Here is a 16048-nt window from a genome sequence, read left to right on the forward strand (position 1 = left end):
AGTAACTGTGTGATCTAGAAGCCAGACACCTACCACTCTGGTAGGTTATAAAAGGGGTCCTTCTGTATTTCCTCCATTTTCCTGCCCTTGAAATTTTGGACCTCCTGCTTGATTTAACCTGACAGATGGCTATAATATTGATCTGAAGTTGAAAACAAAATGTAAAGACAACATAAATCCTAATTTATGTATATCTGTGTATATATAGATATAGGTATTTCTAATTTGGAAGAACATTAGAGTAGATCACAGGGGAAGTTTATTGATTTATCCCCACATACCAAATGCTCACGAATCTGCTCTTGCTATGATCAAAAGAGTCATCACAAACACCATAATAAAGAAAATCCACATGAAGAATCGGTCTATGACTTTTGCAACCTTTTTCCATTCGCTGCCCTTGGAATTGGTGGCCTTATGGTCTTTGAGGCATTTGGCAATGTATTCGATATTCCTCGTCAGCACTTTGTACCGTGCACAGTAACTGTCAACGTCCTGCGGGTTTTCACCCTGGTACCTCAAGTCATTCTTTAAGAGTTTGTTCATTTCCTTCTTTCTGGGAAGGTCTTTATTTCTGGTCGTCTTCAGATTAGCCTCTGGAAGGTTGCCATATACCTTCGTGAGGTGGTCCTCCTCCCTGTCTTGGCGGGGTCTAAGGCAGCTCTCACCCACGTCGTAGACAAACAAGATCCTAGACATGTATTTCAGGATGACTACCCTGGCCCAGTGTGGCACTGGCCGGGCCTCAGCCCCGCAGAAGTGGATATTCATCACCATGATGGTCAAGGCAGTGGAGGCTGTGATCAAGGCCATTGTGGCTATGTAGTATTTGCCTGGAAAATAACAACAACCAAGGTTAGCTTAAAACTGTCCTTGTGTTTGGCTCAAAAAGAAACAAACACCTTTTCTAAGGAAGCTGTATACACTGATGGTTACTATTACAGACTTTTGAATAAAAGTGGGTTCAAATCCCAGCTCTGTCATCACTAGACTTGTGACCTAGAGCAAGTTATATAATTCTGGTAAGCCTCAGCTTCCTTCTTAATAAAATGACTATAATATTAGTATCTAACTCATAGGACTATGACGAGGCTTAACTGAGAAAATACAGGAAAAGTTTTCAGCACTGTCCCTTGCCCTGAGTTAAAAGGTTTGTAAATTTTTGCTGAGGTCATGTTGTGAAAAACTTCCACTTTCAACGAACAAATAAATAAACAATGAATGGTCTTGGTCAGTTCTCAGAATTGTCTTTGGACCTTGTTAATATGAAAGCTCATTACCATTGGGGAAGAAAGGAGACACTGCGTCACTCTCAGTCTTTAACATGTGATTGAGTAAAGCAAATATTCATGAAAAAGGAAAATTAAGGAAGGAAACAATAAAGATGAGGGTACAAATTTCTGAAATGTAGAACAAAGAACCTAGAAGATGAACAAAACCAAAAGCAAGCTTTTTGAAAAGTGTAATAAAATTGATAAACCTTTGATGAGGCCACTCATGGAATAGAGGTGGGAGAAAGAAAGAAAAAGGGATGCAAAAGAAAAAAATAAGAGAATAGAAATTTAGAAAACAATAAAATAATATTACAAATAGCTGTATGATAATACATTTGAAAACCTAGATGAAATTTCTGCGAATATATAAGATGTCAAATTTAGTGTAAGAAGAAAGAACACTTAAATAGAAGTAGGAATTAACCAAATACCTCTACCCACCCACCTTCCAAAAAGCTCTAGAGCCAAAAGGTTTTACAGGTGAGTTTCACCGTATTTTTAAGGAACAGATAACTCATATCTTATGCAAGCTGTTCCAAAAATAGAAAAGACGGAAAACTGCATAGAAAATCTCATTTTATGAAGTAAATTCAGTCTTGGTTCCAAAAGTAGCAAGAAAGGAAATATTAAGGTCATTTCATTCATAGACACATTTGAGAAAGTTCTATAAAAATCATTGGCTAACTAAATACTACAGTGTCTTTAATTGATAATTCTTCATGATAAAGAAGAGTTTAGTTCAACATCAGAAAACTGTAATATAATTCACTAACTTAATGGGGGAAAAGAAAAAAACTCACATGATCATCTTAACAGATGAAGACAATGCATTTGATAATGATTATCATCTGTTTATTGTTTGTTAAAAGCTTTGAGTAAACTAAAAATAAATGGAATCTTTCTTAACATTGTCAAGGCTGTGGGCCAAAAGCCTGGATCAAATGCTACACTTGATGCAGGAAACTTCAACACACTTCTATGGGATTGTAACTCTATTTCATAGGTGCTACAAATAACAAATTGTGACAATTAATAAAGTTCTCAAGATCTGTGTACACCCTTCCAAAAAAGATACATTTCATATTATCACAGAAACAGAAAAAGTAATGCTTGTAAAATTCTTGAGACATGTTCTGAGACATCTTTCTTCAGAAATTGATCCAGCTTGCTTTTGAATCTTACTGCCAAAGAAGAGAGAGGGGTCTGTCAATTGATCTTGCCTCAAACAGGGTTATTATTAGATGTTGTCACTGTCAATCATTTCTGCCTCAGGAGAGGTGATAAAAGTACCAATAAACGTCTTCCTCTTTATTAGTGGTGGTGAGAACCTTCTGTGTCTATTTCTCAAAAAGATGTACATGAGTGTGTGTGTTGGGGGTGGGGAGGTGTTGCTGGGAGAGACGTAACAAGGAAGAGATCTCCAAACAGAGAAGCCAATGTAGTAACGTCTAAATACTGGGTAATACTGGATACAGGAGAGGGTAAAAGGGCAGTACAATACCCCTTTTATATTGCTTTCTAAGTCTCCTGGTGTTCTGAAATTTCTCCTCATTGATTACATTAAAGAACTAAAAATTAGGTCTAGCTTTTGATTCTCATAAGCATCTATTACAACAGCAAGTCATTGAGATAGACGTATTGATCTGGGTGTTATCCTTGGTGGCAGGAAGTAGGTATTAAAGGTGTTAGGAAGGATCTCAGAACAAGGGAGGTAAAGGAAAGGGGAAGCAGGGATGGCAGCCACAGTCTACACTCCTTCCCTTAGAGGGACATTTCATTATTGCAAAATTTTGAAAGTGTGTTCTACTTGAGAATAACCTCAGATTCCCAAATCTTGCCCAAGATTGCTTAAAAAGAAAAACAACGTCTTTGGGTGTAGGAACCTGCATTTTTAACAAGCTCTCCCACACCTACTATACCCAGTAAAGGTTGAGAATTAGTCTATCAAGGGTAGACAGCAGGCTTAAAAATCCAGCTCATCATTTCCAACACGTTTATCACTCTTCCCAAGAAGAAATCCCTTGTAACGTGATAATAATAGTCACTTTTCTCTCAGTCCTCACCATATGCCAGGCTCTGTGTTAAGCAGTGGCACAATGAGATAGCAATTACACAAATGTTCCTGCTGATGAAGTAGAGACTCAAAAATTAAGTAACTCTCTTAAGGCTGATCAAAGAATGAGTGGTGAAGTCAGAGTTCAAACGCAGATTTCTTTGACTTCAAAATCAGGGTCTTAATCTATAAGCCAGTGGTTATTAGACTTGAACAAAAAGCTCATCGAAATCACCTAGAAAGCTTTTGAAAACAGTTTGCCAGGCTTTACGGCCAGAGTTTCTGATTAAGCAGATCTAGGGTGGGCCCTGAGAATTTGCATTTCTAAAATGATGCTTATGCTGTGGGTCCAGAGACCATACTGTGAGAACCACTGCTCTAAACCATGTTGCTCTCATTCCTCTTTTGGGTAAACCTGGAGACAACAAGACCAGCTTTGTTTCCAACAGCCACATCTCTTTTCAAAGATGCCAACTGAAGACACCACATGAAGTATGTGACAGCCTGTGTTGAGTCTGAAGTTGACCTCATTGTTAGGAGTTTAAAGATACAGATACAACCCCAGTTACCACAGTGCTGACTCAAAGTGTAAGACACTTGAACTCACCTATCAGAGGGACATTTTCTGAGGCTGGCATGATCTCTGCCACCATGAGCTGAAATACAGTCATGGCCAACAGTATGGTCACTCCCAGGGAGACCTTTTCCCCAGAGGCTGCTGGGAGATAAAAACTCAAGGGAGCCAGAAAAGATATGAGGACACATGGGATGAGGAGGTTGACGATATAGAAAGAGGACCGCCTCTTTAGAAGGAGAGTGAATGTCACATCCGGGTAAGGCTCAGAGCAGCAGCCATAGGAGATCACATTCTTCACAGCAGGCATGCCATGCACCTCCCACTCTACATCTTCGATGAAGTCGGAGAGGTCTCCGCTGTCCAGGGCGTTGAATATATCCACCTGATTGCCATTGTAAGTCCAGGAGCCAAAGGTCAGGTTGCACTGCTGGTTATCAAAGGGGAAGTAGGTGACATCCACCACACAGGAGCTTTTGGTGATGGCTGGTGCATCCCAGGTGATCAGCCCATCATACCGCAGGACCACGTTGGTGTTCACAGGCTCAGAAGATTCATCATCAGCCCTGGAGGTCAGAGGAGGAAAATGAGAGCTGCTCGCCAGGACAACTCACCAAACTCCTTACCCCCGATAGCTCAGCGCCCTGTGTCCATCACTTCAGTGTCTTGGCAGTGGATCACCATTCCTGTCACCCTGGCTTGAAAGTCTGGAATCAACTCTAATTTGCCCTCTTCTCCATTTCCTGTGAATAGTTAGGGCCGAGTTCTCTTGGATTCTTTCTTTAAAGCATCTCTGCTTTATGTCCCTTCCTCTCCATTCCCAGTGCCACTCTCTTGGTCCAGGTATAATTATTCAAACACCCAGAAAAAAAGTAAATGAGGCTAAAATCTAACAGGGGGCTCTGCTTACCTGATTTTGTTAACTGTGGGCACAAGAATATTAAAGTAACTTTTTGTTGCTGTTGAAAGAGTTGTACATGTTTACAGTAGAACATTTGAAAAACACAGAGAAAAAATTATTCACCCATAATCTAAGAGATAATAATTTATTCTAGATATAACTTCTTTTTGCTTTATCAACGTTTATGCCTTACATCTTGGGGGTACAGAATTTCTGTTTCACTTTGGGGAGTGACTCTTTCTCCATGACCATTGTAAGGCAGATGAAACAATGATCAAGTTTCCTCAGCCACCCTTGGCCAGGGGCTGGCTGTGTGACCTGAGCTAGGTCCAAGTGATTCACTCTCCCTGCAGTTTGGATCTTAAGCAGAGTGACCCAAAGACCAAAAGAGACTCACACTGGTGATGGCTCCCTATAAAAGTCAATTAATTATTATTATTATTTTTTTTTAAATCTCAATATTCCCCACTGTCTTGAACTGTAGAGTAGTCCTGGTTTGTCCTTTCCAAGGCCTGGTCATTGATTTTTTTCCCTTTAATTCAGTGAGCTGTACGATATCCTTCCAACAGATTCCCTTTGTCACAAGGTAGACAAAGTGAGTTTCTAATGCTTACAACCTTAACTGATATGTTTCTGTTAATATTTTAATGCACATTTTTCCAAGTGTTCCTTATGATTTTTTCCCTACAAAATATATTATGGCTAAATGTAATGTGGTTTGCTGAATTAGATTCTTACAGAAAAAGTACATTAGTGGAAAAACTGGTGAAGTCCAAATAGTCTGTAGTTTAGTTAATAGTATTGTATTAGTCTTGACAAATGTACTATGGTTACATAGATGTAACATTAAGGGAAACTGGGTGAAGAATAAATAAGAACTCTGTACCATCTTTGCAACTTTTCTGTAAAATTATTTCAAAATAAAAAAGTTAATTTACAAAATAACATTGAGACAATTTAAAAACATATATGATCATCTGTTCATATTCTTTTGCAACTTTATTTTTGTGGCTAAATGGTATTCAATTACATTCCATTATAGAGATGTGCCATAGTTATTTAACCAATTCACCTATTTTCAACATTATGGTTGTTTCCAGTTTTTACATTTACAAGCAATGCCGCAGTGAACATCTCTGTAGTCAAATTGTTGCATTTATCCACTGACTCTTTCCTTAGGTTAAATTGCTAGAAGAGGGTGTGTTAGATCAAAGAACTGGCATGTTTTAAAAGTTTTTTTCCTACTTATTAAAATTTAGGTACCACAATGTTAACTGTAATGGTCTGATTGGGTCCACTCTAATCAGAGCATTACAGCTGAATTGTAGCACTCGATTTTTAATGGAGGTCTAGAGAGGGGATCTTTAACGTGGTCTTGTGAAGAGAAGAAAATGAATATTTTGAAAATGCCTGAACCTACCCTCTGTAACAATGAGAAATATATATAGTTAGCTATACGAGAAGTGAGAACTGGAGGATGGGAACTCACCCATCCTACCTTCCTTGGTGTAAGAGGTCTCGGGGTCAGAGAGAATCTATCTGGAGCTAGAATAATTGTATTAGTCATGGTCCCTGCAGAAAGTGGATGGCCCACTCAAATTAGATAATTTGAGGAGTGTTTAATGCAGGGACTATTTACAAAGGTATGGATAAGGTGTAGGGCAACCACTCCAGGGCTAGTAACAGCAGAGCTATTACCATTCCTGGGCCCGAAGAGGTGAAGGGAAGGTGCAGTTACCAAGACCTGGAAGGAAAGACTTGCTTAAGAGGGTCACCATGATAGGAGCTATACCTTTCTGTCAAGGGACACAGCAAGCCAAAGATAATAACTCTATAGGAAGAGAGCAAGGGAATACATGCCCTAACCTCACTCCCTTTTCTCCCTCCAGTTGCTCACTGGTGCTTCTCATTGACCCAACCCAACCAGAAGCTAGAGGGCAAAGGAGCCCACTGTCTGAAAACATCACCCCAACTACTCAGGAGGAGTTTAAAGACATTACTATTTAATTACTTCATGACCAATATCTTGTTTTATCTCCCTGGTTTCTCTGATCACATCTTTTTACAGCTCAGCACTTGCACTGGTTTCCTATGGCCGACCAAATACTTCCACACCTCCTAAGTTCAGTGTCCTAGACGTTCCATGATCTACTCCCATCCCACTCTGTAGCCTCCCACTGGTCTCTGATGTCTTCCACTGGTCTCCTTCACTCGCACACCACCAATCAAGGCTGAAACCCTAACAGATCCTGTGATTGTCTCTCCTTTACTCAAACTCTTTCTTCTCCCTATAATACCCGCCCCACTTTCTGCAAATATAAATCTAATACATCCTTCAAGACAGCTCAGATGCCTACCCCTCTGAGAAGCCCCGCCTGCCCCTCCAGTCTGATGAAATCCTTTCACCTTTGAAGGGCTCTGGTACTTTATTTCTGTGTTATGAGGGGCTTACATTTTACATACATTTCTTATTGGACTGTTCATTGAGGTCAGAGACTGAGTCTTAAAATCCTAACCCCTCAACACATGACTGAATGCCTTGCACAGAAGAAGGATTTAACAAAGAAAGGTAAGTGGGTAGGTAAGTGGGTTGATTGAATCAATATGGCTCATTCTCCTTTAGGAAGTAGCAATGACATCACAGAAATATCACAGAGAGATTTGGGTTAAAATCTTGGTCAGTTTCTGTAACCTTGAGCAAGTAACATTTCTGTCACCCACCTGTAAAAGTAGAGGCTATAATACCTTAAGGTTTCTTTTTAAATGTTATATTAAGTAAATAATTAATCTATTAATTTCTTATTGCTGCTGTAAAAAATTACCACAAACCAAGTGTCTTAAAATAATACAAATTTAGCATCTCTACAGTTTTAGAGGTCAAAAATCCGAAAATCAAGGTTTAGGCAGGGCTGTGTTCTTTCCAGAGGCTCTAAAGGAGAGTCCATTTCCTTGCCTTTTCCAGCTTCTAGAGGCTGCCTGCATTCTTTGGTTTAGGGCTCCTTCCTTCTATCACTCTGATATCTGCTTCCTTTGTGGCATCTGACTCTCCCACCTCTCTCTCTTATAAGGACTTGTAAGGTTGTTTCCAATGGCCCCAGCAGGGTAATCTCCTCTCAAATCCTTAATTTAATCACACCTGCAAAGTCCCTTTTGCCACGTAAGGTGACATATTCACAGACTTCAGGGATTGAGATGGGGACACCCTGGGGGCAATTATTTTGTCTACCACACTATGTAGAGCCCCAATTCACTGCCTGACACACAGTAAGTGTCCAATACATATGAGTTTCTTCTCTTTCCCTTCCCTCTGTTTCTAACTATGTTCTATTTTCCCAACTAGAAAATGAAAAAAATTACAGGGACAAAATTTCAAAATGGAGGTCGAGAGGGCAGCGTTCAATAATATGACCCTAAGCGATTATTTAAATTGTTTTCCTCTTACCTTCCCTTTCCTCCAACACTTAGTGCCCTTCACGCAGTCCCTTCTCCCCTGATCAAAGACTGAGCTGACTTCAGCTTCGCACTTGAGCAGAAAGACCTTTCCCAGCAAGGGCTGTAAGAAGCAAGATCTCCAGAACTGGAGAAGTGTGGGCTGGTGAAGGAGAGAACAGTGAGAATCAGCCAGTTTTTCTGGTACCAGACAGTGCCTGGAACCTCGACATAGGCTTGTCTCTTTACTCAGTCCCACAATCCACCCTTTTTCCTATCTCCAATCTCTCCGTCTTTCGTGTGTCCCCCTTATCTTCCCTTCCACGTCAAAAAGAAGTCCCTCTCGGGCTTCCCTGGTGGCGCAGTGGTTAAGAATCCCCCTGCCAATGTAGGGGACACGGGTTCGAGCCCTGGTCCAGGAAGATCCCACATGCCACGGAGCAATTAAGCCCGTGTGCCACAACTACTGAGCCTGCTCTCTAGAGCCTGCACGCCACAACTACTGAAGCCCGTGCGCCTAGAGCCCGTGCTCCGCAACAAGAGAAGCCACCACAATGAAAAGCCCATGCACCACAATGAAGACCCAACGCAACCAAAAATAAATAAATTTAAAAAAAAAGGGGTCCCTCTCTTTCTTTTCAAGGTTAACTTCTCTTCTTGTACTGTGACTTCTTTCCTTCCAAGTCTCTTTCAGGATTTCGCCTCTCTTGGTCTCTCTTATTCTCTCTGGCTCCTCTAATCCCCTCCCAACTCTGTTCCCAAGTCTCCCTACCAACTTCCCTTCCTCCCAGGCCCCTCCCACCTCTCTCCTCTCTGCACACCGCTCTCGAGAGTAATTGATGCCTGCTGCCTTCACTTCCCCATCTTGCTTGTATTCTTGCAATTTGGCTTCTTCCCAACTTTCAAAGTGTGCTCTTTTAAAGGTCACTCATGACTTGCAAATGGGCAAATCTAAAGACTCTTCTAAGAGTCTGTCAACCCTTCCCAAGCACTTCACTTTCTGAGTTGTTCCCAGACATCCTTTCTTCCCTTGGTTTCTATGAGGCAATTCTCTGAGTTCTCCTTCTACCCCTTTAACCATTTCTTCTGAATGTTCTCTGTAAATTTCTTCAGTGAAGAAATTCTCCAACTTTATCCTCAGCCATTTTCTTTCCCTCCTTGAGCAGTTCTATAAGGGCTTAAAAGGGCTTTTGATAGCTCTAGCCGTGACCTTCTTTCCAGGCTGAAAACTTGCCTTTGCAATCTCTTTGTTGGTTGTCTCCTCTGTTCCTTTGGTCTCCCAAACTGAACAGGTCTCACACCAAACTCATCATCTTTCTCTCCAAACCTGTTCCTCTTCTGCCTCCTTTATTTCCAATGTCATCTTTTTTTTCTTTTTAAGGAGCTTTATTGATGTATGATTGGCATACAACAAATTGCACACATTTAAAGGATACAATCATAAAATTTGACATATGTATATCCAGTCTCATCTTACAGTTTTTCCATCCTTTCAATTCTCTAAGCTACTTTAGCAGAACTTAAAGCTAAATTGTAGACAACTCTTTCTGAGTACAACAGGGTACCCAATTTCTTACTAGGTCTAAAATCCAAGTATTAAACCAGTCCATTAAAATCCAACCATTAAAACTCTCTCATAATAAACACACTTCTGAAATTTCTGTAATCCACTCTTTACCTAACCTAAAAATGTCAGGAATCCTTGCACCCTCTTATACTAACCATTATATTGGCCATATACCTATACTAAACAACCCCACCAGAACTTTATTCCTTTACTGACTTGGTAACAGCCAATATCTGCTTGAGTCATTATATTGTTAAAGAGCTCACTACCTCTTGGGAAAATTCATTATTCAAATTATTAGTTTTTTTAAAATTGCATTAAAATGCAATTAAAAAACCCTTTAACTTCTACTCATTGTTTTGGGTTTTGTCCTCTGGAGGAATTTTCTCTTTTTTCTCTACCTTATTTTTCCTATGATTGCCTATGACAGCCATCAAGTCTTCCTAAGGACCTCTCTCTTCCAAACTAAGCATCGATAAATTCGACTGCTCCTCATATGAAATAGCTTCCAGGCCCAGGACCATCCTCGTCACTCCTCAGCAAGTCTAACCCATGGATTCAGGCACTAATGGTGAATCTAGATGTTAAACATCTTTCTGCCCAAACTATCTTTATCACACATGACTGGATCACCTGCCTTATACCCCTCTTTATTCTCCCTACCACCACTCAGGAAGCCCATTTTTTGGTCTACAAGTTTCTGTACCAGTTTCTGAGAAGTACTTATATTATATCAGGGAGCAGAAGATTCTGCAGGTCCAGGGATTCAGGTAGAAGGACCAGGGTCAGGGTCCTTCCTCGGGACCCCAAAGGACTGGGGTGTCTCCTTTGCCTGATCCTCTCTCTTCTATTCTCATTTCAGTTGTTTAAAGGAATGCAAATGACATCCAACCATAAGTCCATTTAGGGTTTCCTCTGAATAGTAAAACTCTGATGTTACTGAGAAGGAGAACACACAGGAAAATAGAGGATCCAAAACAGAACTGTCCATGATAGGAGGGGAAAGAAGACTAAAGAGTCAATCCAGAGGAAAAGAAGAGTTGATGAATCAGTGTGGTGAAAAGGGTCTGTGTGTGAAAGAAAAGGGGATCAGAACTCACACTTCTCAAAGCCAGCGATCTCGGGGGGAAAGGACGGAGAACGGGGACAAAATTTACCAAAGCCACAGCAGGCTTGTGTGAGCTCGTGAGTGCATACCTGGCTTCTCTGATAAAGGGGGACTGGGGTAGGCTTAACTTAGGTCATGCCAGCTCGGACAGAAGTGTTTCAGTAAGAGCTGGGCACTGCTTCAGTCAATCAAAGCAGGAGGAAAAGGAGAACCAGCCTTCTGTTTTCCTCCAGGGAGAATTTTGAACTTATAGAATGCTGCAAGTGTTCTATGTAAAGTGTATCCTCTGATTACTCTCCTGCACCCTGTGTGTGGGAAGAGGTAATGGACATCCTGGCTCGTTCTCTTGCCTGCTATGTATGTGTATGTGTGTGTGTATGTGTGTGTGTGTGTGTGTGTGCTGAGGGGAGTGTGAACCAGAGTACTAAAGCACCAGCACTTGGATGTGATCTTGCTTGGGAAGGGGTATGGAAGAGTTGCCATTCCAGAGTGGGGAATGGACAGTAGCATCAGGACTATGATTCATAAGGTCATGACCCTCGGACAAGCTCTCTGAGTAAGGACTGAGACTAAAATCCAGGCTGCAACCTACCAGTTGCTTCTTGAAGGGAAACCCACGTCCAGTAGAAGGCTGAGCTCTCCGGAGAGTCCCCCTGAGCTGCTCCTCATTCATATGGCTCTGCTCAGAAGAACCTTTCCCAGCCCTGAGAAACTTGAGTTCCAGAATAAAAAGAGAGAGGAGCCCCTTTGACAACAGGTGGAGCATCTGAACCTGAATTGAGACAGCTGTCTGGTTCCTTCTCAAAGTATGATCCGTGGAACAGCAGCACTACCGTCTGGGGCTTATAGAAATGCAGAACGTCAGACTCTACCCCAGACCTACTGAATCAGAATCTGTATTTGAGCAAAAGCTCCTCAGGTGATTCGTGCACACTTTAAAATTTGAGAAACTTAAACCTTACCTACCTACTCACCAAGGCCCCTTGCTCTCGGACCAGGAAAAGGCCAACTGGTGATCTTATGATCTAGTTCATCTTCCACTCCTTACAAGGTCCAAATTCCATAGGCCAGCTTCTAGCAGGCCCATTCTGATTTAATCTTAATCGTATCATGTATTTTTGATACATGATCTTAGACAAGGGAGCACCACTGTTAAGGGTTGAATTGCATCTGTGAAGACATGATGCAATGTATGTTGAAATCCTAGCCCCTGGCACTTCAGAATGTGACCTAATTTGGAACAGGGTCATTGTAGATGTAATTAGTCTAGAAGAGGTCATACTGGTGTGGTGTAAACACCTAATTCAACAAGACTGGTGTCCTTATACAAGGGAAAATATGGACACAGACAACACGCAGGGAGAACACCATGTGAAGAAGAAGGCAGAGATTGTGGTGATGCTTCTACAAGTCAAGAAACTGAAGATTGCCAGCAACCACCTGAGAAACTAGGGGAGAGACAGGGAACAGAGTGTTCCTCACAGGCCTCAGAAGGAACCAACCTTACCAGTACCTTTATCTTTGTTTGTTTGTTTGTTTGTTTTGCGGTACGCGGGCCTCTCACTGTTGTGGCCTCACCCGTTGCAGAGCACAGGCTCCCGATGCGCAGGCTCAGCGGCCATGGCTCACAAGCCTAGCTTCTCCGCGGCATGTGGGATCTTCCCCAACCGGGGCATGAACCCGTGTCCCCTGCATCGGCAGGTGGACTCTCAACCACTGAGCCACCAGGGAAGCCCCAGTACCTTTATCTTGCACTTCTAGCGTCCAGAACTGTGAGACAATAAGTTTCTGTCATTTAAGCCACCCAGTATGTGGTACTTTGTTACAGTAGCCCTAGAAAACTCACACGGCTTCTAATACAGTTTCTCATCTGAAAAGGGGGCTGTAACTCTAAGATTTTATGACCTATTGTTTTATTATCTGAGGTTTTATGACCTTCACTTCAGGGACTAGGAACATGAATAGACTTAACCTCATGCATGTTTTAAACATTCCTTTTCCATTATGTTTACATTCTGTTACATCAATAAATTCATTCCCGAGAAACTACTGACTTGCACTTACTTGTTATACAGGACAATATCTGGCCTCCACACCAGGTCGCTGGGGATCCTGATGGAGTCCAGTCCATCATACTGGTCTCGATCCCATGTGAGATACGCATCGTGCCAGATTTGGCGGATCCACAAATAGGCAGTCAGAATTTGATTTCTTTCATCCTGTACAATTAACCCAGATACAACTTTATCCCATCAACACCTCAACTGAATGCACCTGTCTCTAGAACACTCATCTTCAAAACAGGAATTCCAAGAGCACTAGTCTATTTCCAATAAGAAAGTGAGAATTTTTCCAGTCTATCCCCTTGATTGACTGCCAGGGAAATGTTTTTTTCTGTGATTTAGTGTTAGGAATGTAAAGTGGACAAATATTTAAATCATCAGATCTCTGCCTGGATCAACTGCCCAAATTTCTCTGAAAATAGATCAACCGATGATTCTTTTGAATGAAAAAGTCGGCAAACATCGATAATGTACCAAAGAAAAATCTTTCAAGTTTCATAACTTCGTGTAATTAAACACATATAAGTATTATATAAGGTAAGTCATCTTAAAACATCAGCTTTTGGGCTTCCCTGGTGACGCAGTGGTTAAGAATCCGCCTGCCAATGCAGGGGACACGGGTTCGAGCGCTGATCCGGGAAGATCCCACATGCCGTGGAGCAACTAAGCCCGTGTGCCACAACTACTGAGCCCACGCTCTAGAGCCCACGAGCCACAACTACTGAAGCCTGCGCGCCTAAAGCCTGTGCTCCGCAACAAGAGAAGCCACCGCAATGAGAAGCCTGCACACCACAACGAAGAGTAGCCCCCGCTTGTGGCAACTAGAGAAAACCCACGCTCAGCAACGAAGACCCAATGCAGCCAAAATCAATTAATTAATTAATTTAAAAAACCCCACCTTTTAAAAACTGGGGATAAAATTCGCATTACATGAAACTCACCACTTTAACCATTTTAAAGTGTACAGCTCAGCGACTTTCAGTTTATTCACAATGTTGTGGAACCACCACCATTCTCTACTTCCAGAACATTTTGTCACCCCAAAAGAGGAGGCCTATGACCGTCAAGCAGTCTATCACTATTCCCCCATTATTCCCACAGCCCCTACTCTGCTTTCTGTCTCTATGGTTTTGCTGATTTTGCACATTTCATAGAGATGGAACATGTAATGTGTAACCAACTTTCTTTAGATGATATAAGACTGTTAGTGTTAATGGCCAGGATTACATAATTTAGTGAAATTAATTTTGTAGAAAGCTTTCTTCCCCTGGAGTTCCCTTCTCCCATCAGCTTGCACACAGAGCTCTGTGTTCTCACTTTCTCTCAAATTCCCAGTTCAGACATTCCCTTTGGAAAGCACTGCTAGTTTCATTCTAAACATTTCAGAGTTACCACTATGTTACTCACCATATCCTTAATCTGAGAAAGTGTAATCTGGAGCGTGACATTCAGAACTTTATCTGTATCTTCTACTGGACGAAGAGCATTGGAATAATCTTCAAAAATGTCATTAAACAACTTGTGAGCATATTTTCCATCTGCTGTTTCTCCAGCTGCTCAAAAGAGGGACCTGATCAACCTTCAGTGTCATGTATATTTTAAGGCAAAGAACAACAGTCCAAGGACTAGCATTGGGGATAATCTAGCATCAGCTGGGGACAAGCTCTAGGTCGATGGGAGTTATTTTTCTGGCACACCCTACAGGATTAGTATGAGTCAGTAAGAAGACGAAGTACTTCCTTGCAGTTAGAACATTTGTTCTTTTTCCTGGCCCACCCTAAAACCCAAAGAAGTGGCCCCAGATGAGTGACAATGGTTACACGCCCACCAGCCTCTTACCTCTCAGTCTGGAGGCAGCAAAGTAAATCCAGCAACAGGAGATGCAGAAGTGGGGCCAGTTCATCTTTTTCCTAAGCCTCTGTAAATTCCCAGCCAGGCAGTGCGGTCTTCCAGTTCTCTCTGTGAATGGGAAGGGTCTGGTCACAAAGCACCTACTCTGCCACTGTCTCTGCACAGCAAAGAGCTCAGGGCTTGCAGTGCACGTAGGGCCCTAGGTCCTGAGATCCCTCCCCATTGGTAATCTGAGACTGGCAGCTCCAGTAGCTGAGAAGTCAGGAGCCCCAGGTGTGTTAGGTCAGGCAGTGCTGTTCTAGGGGAGCCACCCTGGTTGAGCATCCCTAGCTACCTTCAGCAGGAATATCCAGACCAAACTTTTAGGGGAAGAGAGGTAGGAGTCTGACACTCCCTGAGATTCCACCTAAGCAGACCAGACACTTTCTATACCTGCAGCAAGAAGACTCAGCCGGGGACTAAGAAAAGCTGAACTGACCCAGCCATGGGACAGCCATCTGGAAAGGCCCTATGCATTTGGAGTGGCTTTTGAAGAGGGAAAGAGAAGCAGTTCCACAATCTCCGGAATAGACTGGCATTTGGGTTTCTTCTCTGCCTCTGCTTCTCACCACTCATTCAGTTGTCCCACTGAGCACAGATCTTGTATAGGAAGGGGTGTGTGTGTGTGTGTGTGTGTGTGTGTGTGTGTGTGTGTGTGTATGCAGGTGGATGGGGGCAGAAGAGCATTCACTTGCTTCAGAAGCAGCGGCACTATGATTTGGATTAGCAGTGCAGGACCTAGGTTTGACTGCCAGCCCAAATCCTCCCTCATAATACAGAGCTTTCCTGAGCTAGAAACTGGGAAAATAATATTCCCTGTCTCCCAGAGATACTGGGATACTGTATAGAGAAGCACTTTGTAAATTGTAAAGCACTATGTAAATGTTAGTAATTTTCACCTCTGATCAGCTTTGCAGATACAGAATTTCTATATTTACCAAGTCACCCAGTGTTTACTAGCTCTTTAAAAAAAAAAAGGTTCAAAGGCTAACCAAATCAGCATGAAAATGATTCATAACTGGTGATGATATTACTAAGGACGCTTTGCATTTGAATGCTACTTCTTATAATTTCAGTCATTTCTCATATGTGATCTAATTTTGCTCACACAAAAGAATGTCAGTTTCCAGTTGCCACAGCCTGTCCCTTCTCTTGCCTGGGGAAACTGCCTTGGGAAACCAAATTAAGA

The 16048-nt window shown here is 42.0% G+C and overlaps 1 protein-coding gene across 1 annotated transcript; it reads right to left on the reverse strand.

Annotated features, from left to right (window-relative positions):
* Positions 1 to 243: 243 nt before the first annotated feature.
* CHRNA9 (cholinergic receptor nicotinic alpha 9 subunit) lies at positions 244 to 14988 on the reverse strand. The gene is made up of 5 exons (XM_065877835.1): positions 14809 to 14988; positions 14377 to 14522; positions 12971 to 13125; positions 3935 to 4467; positions 244 to 833 (listed from the first exon to the last, which is right to left on the reverse strand). The coding sequence occupies exons 1-5, from the start codon at positions 14870 to 14872 to the stop codon at positions 289 to 291; spliced, it is 1443 nt and encodes a 480-aa protein (XP_065733907.1). The 5' UTR covers positions 14873 to 14988; the 3' UTR covers positions 244 to 288.
* Between the last annotated feature and the right edge of the window lie 1060 nt (positions 14989 to 16048).

The sequence above is a fragment of the Phocoena phocoena genome, chromosome 5 (genome assembly GCF_963924675.1).
Source record: "Phocoena phocoena chromosome 5, mPhoPho1.1, whole genome shotgun sequence".
Taxonomy (NCBI): Eukaryota; Metazoa; Chordata; class Mammalia; order Artiodactyla; family Phocoenidae; genus Phocoena; species Phocoena phocoena.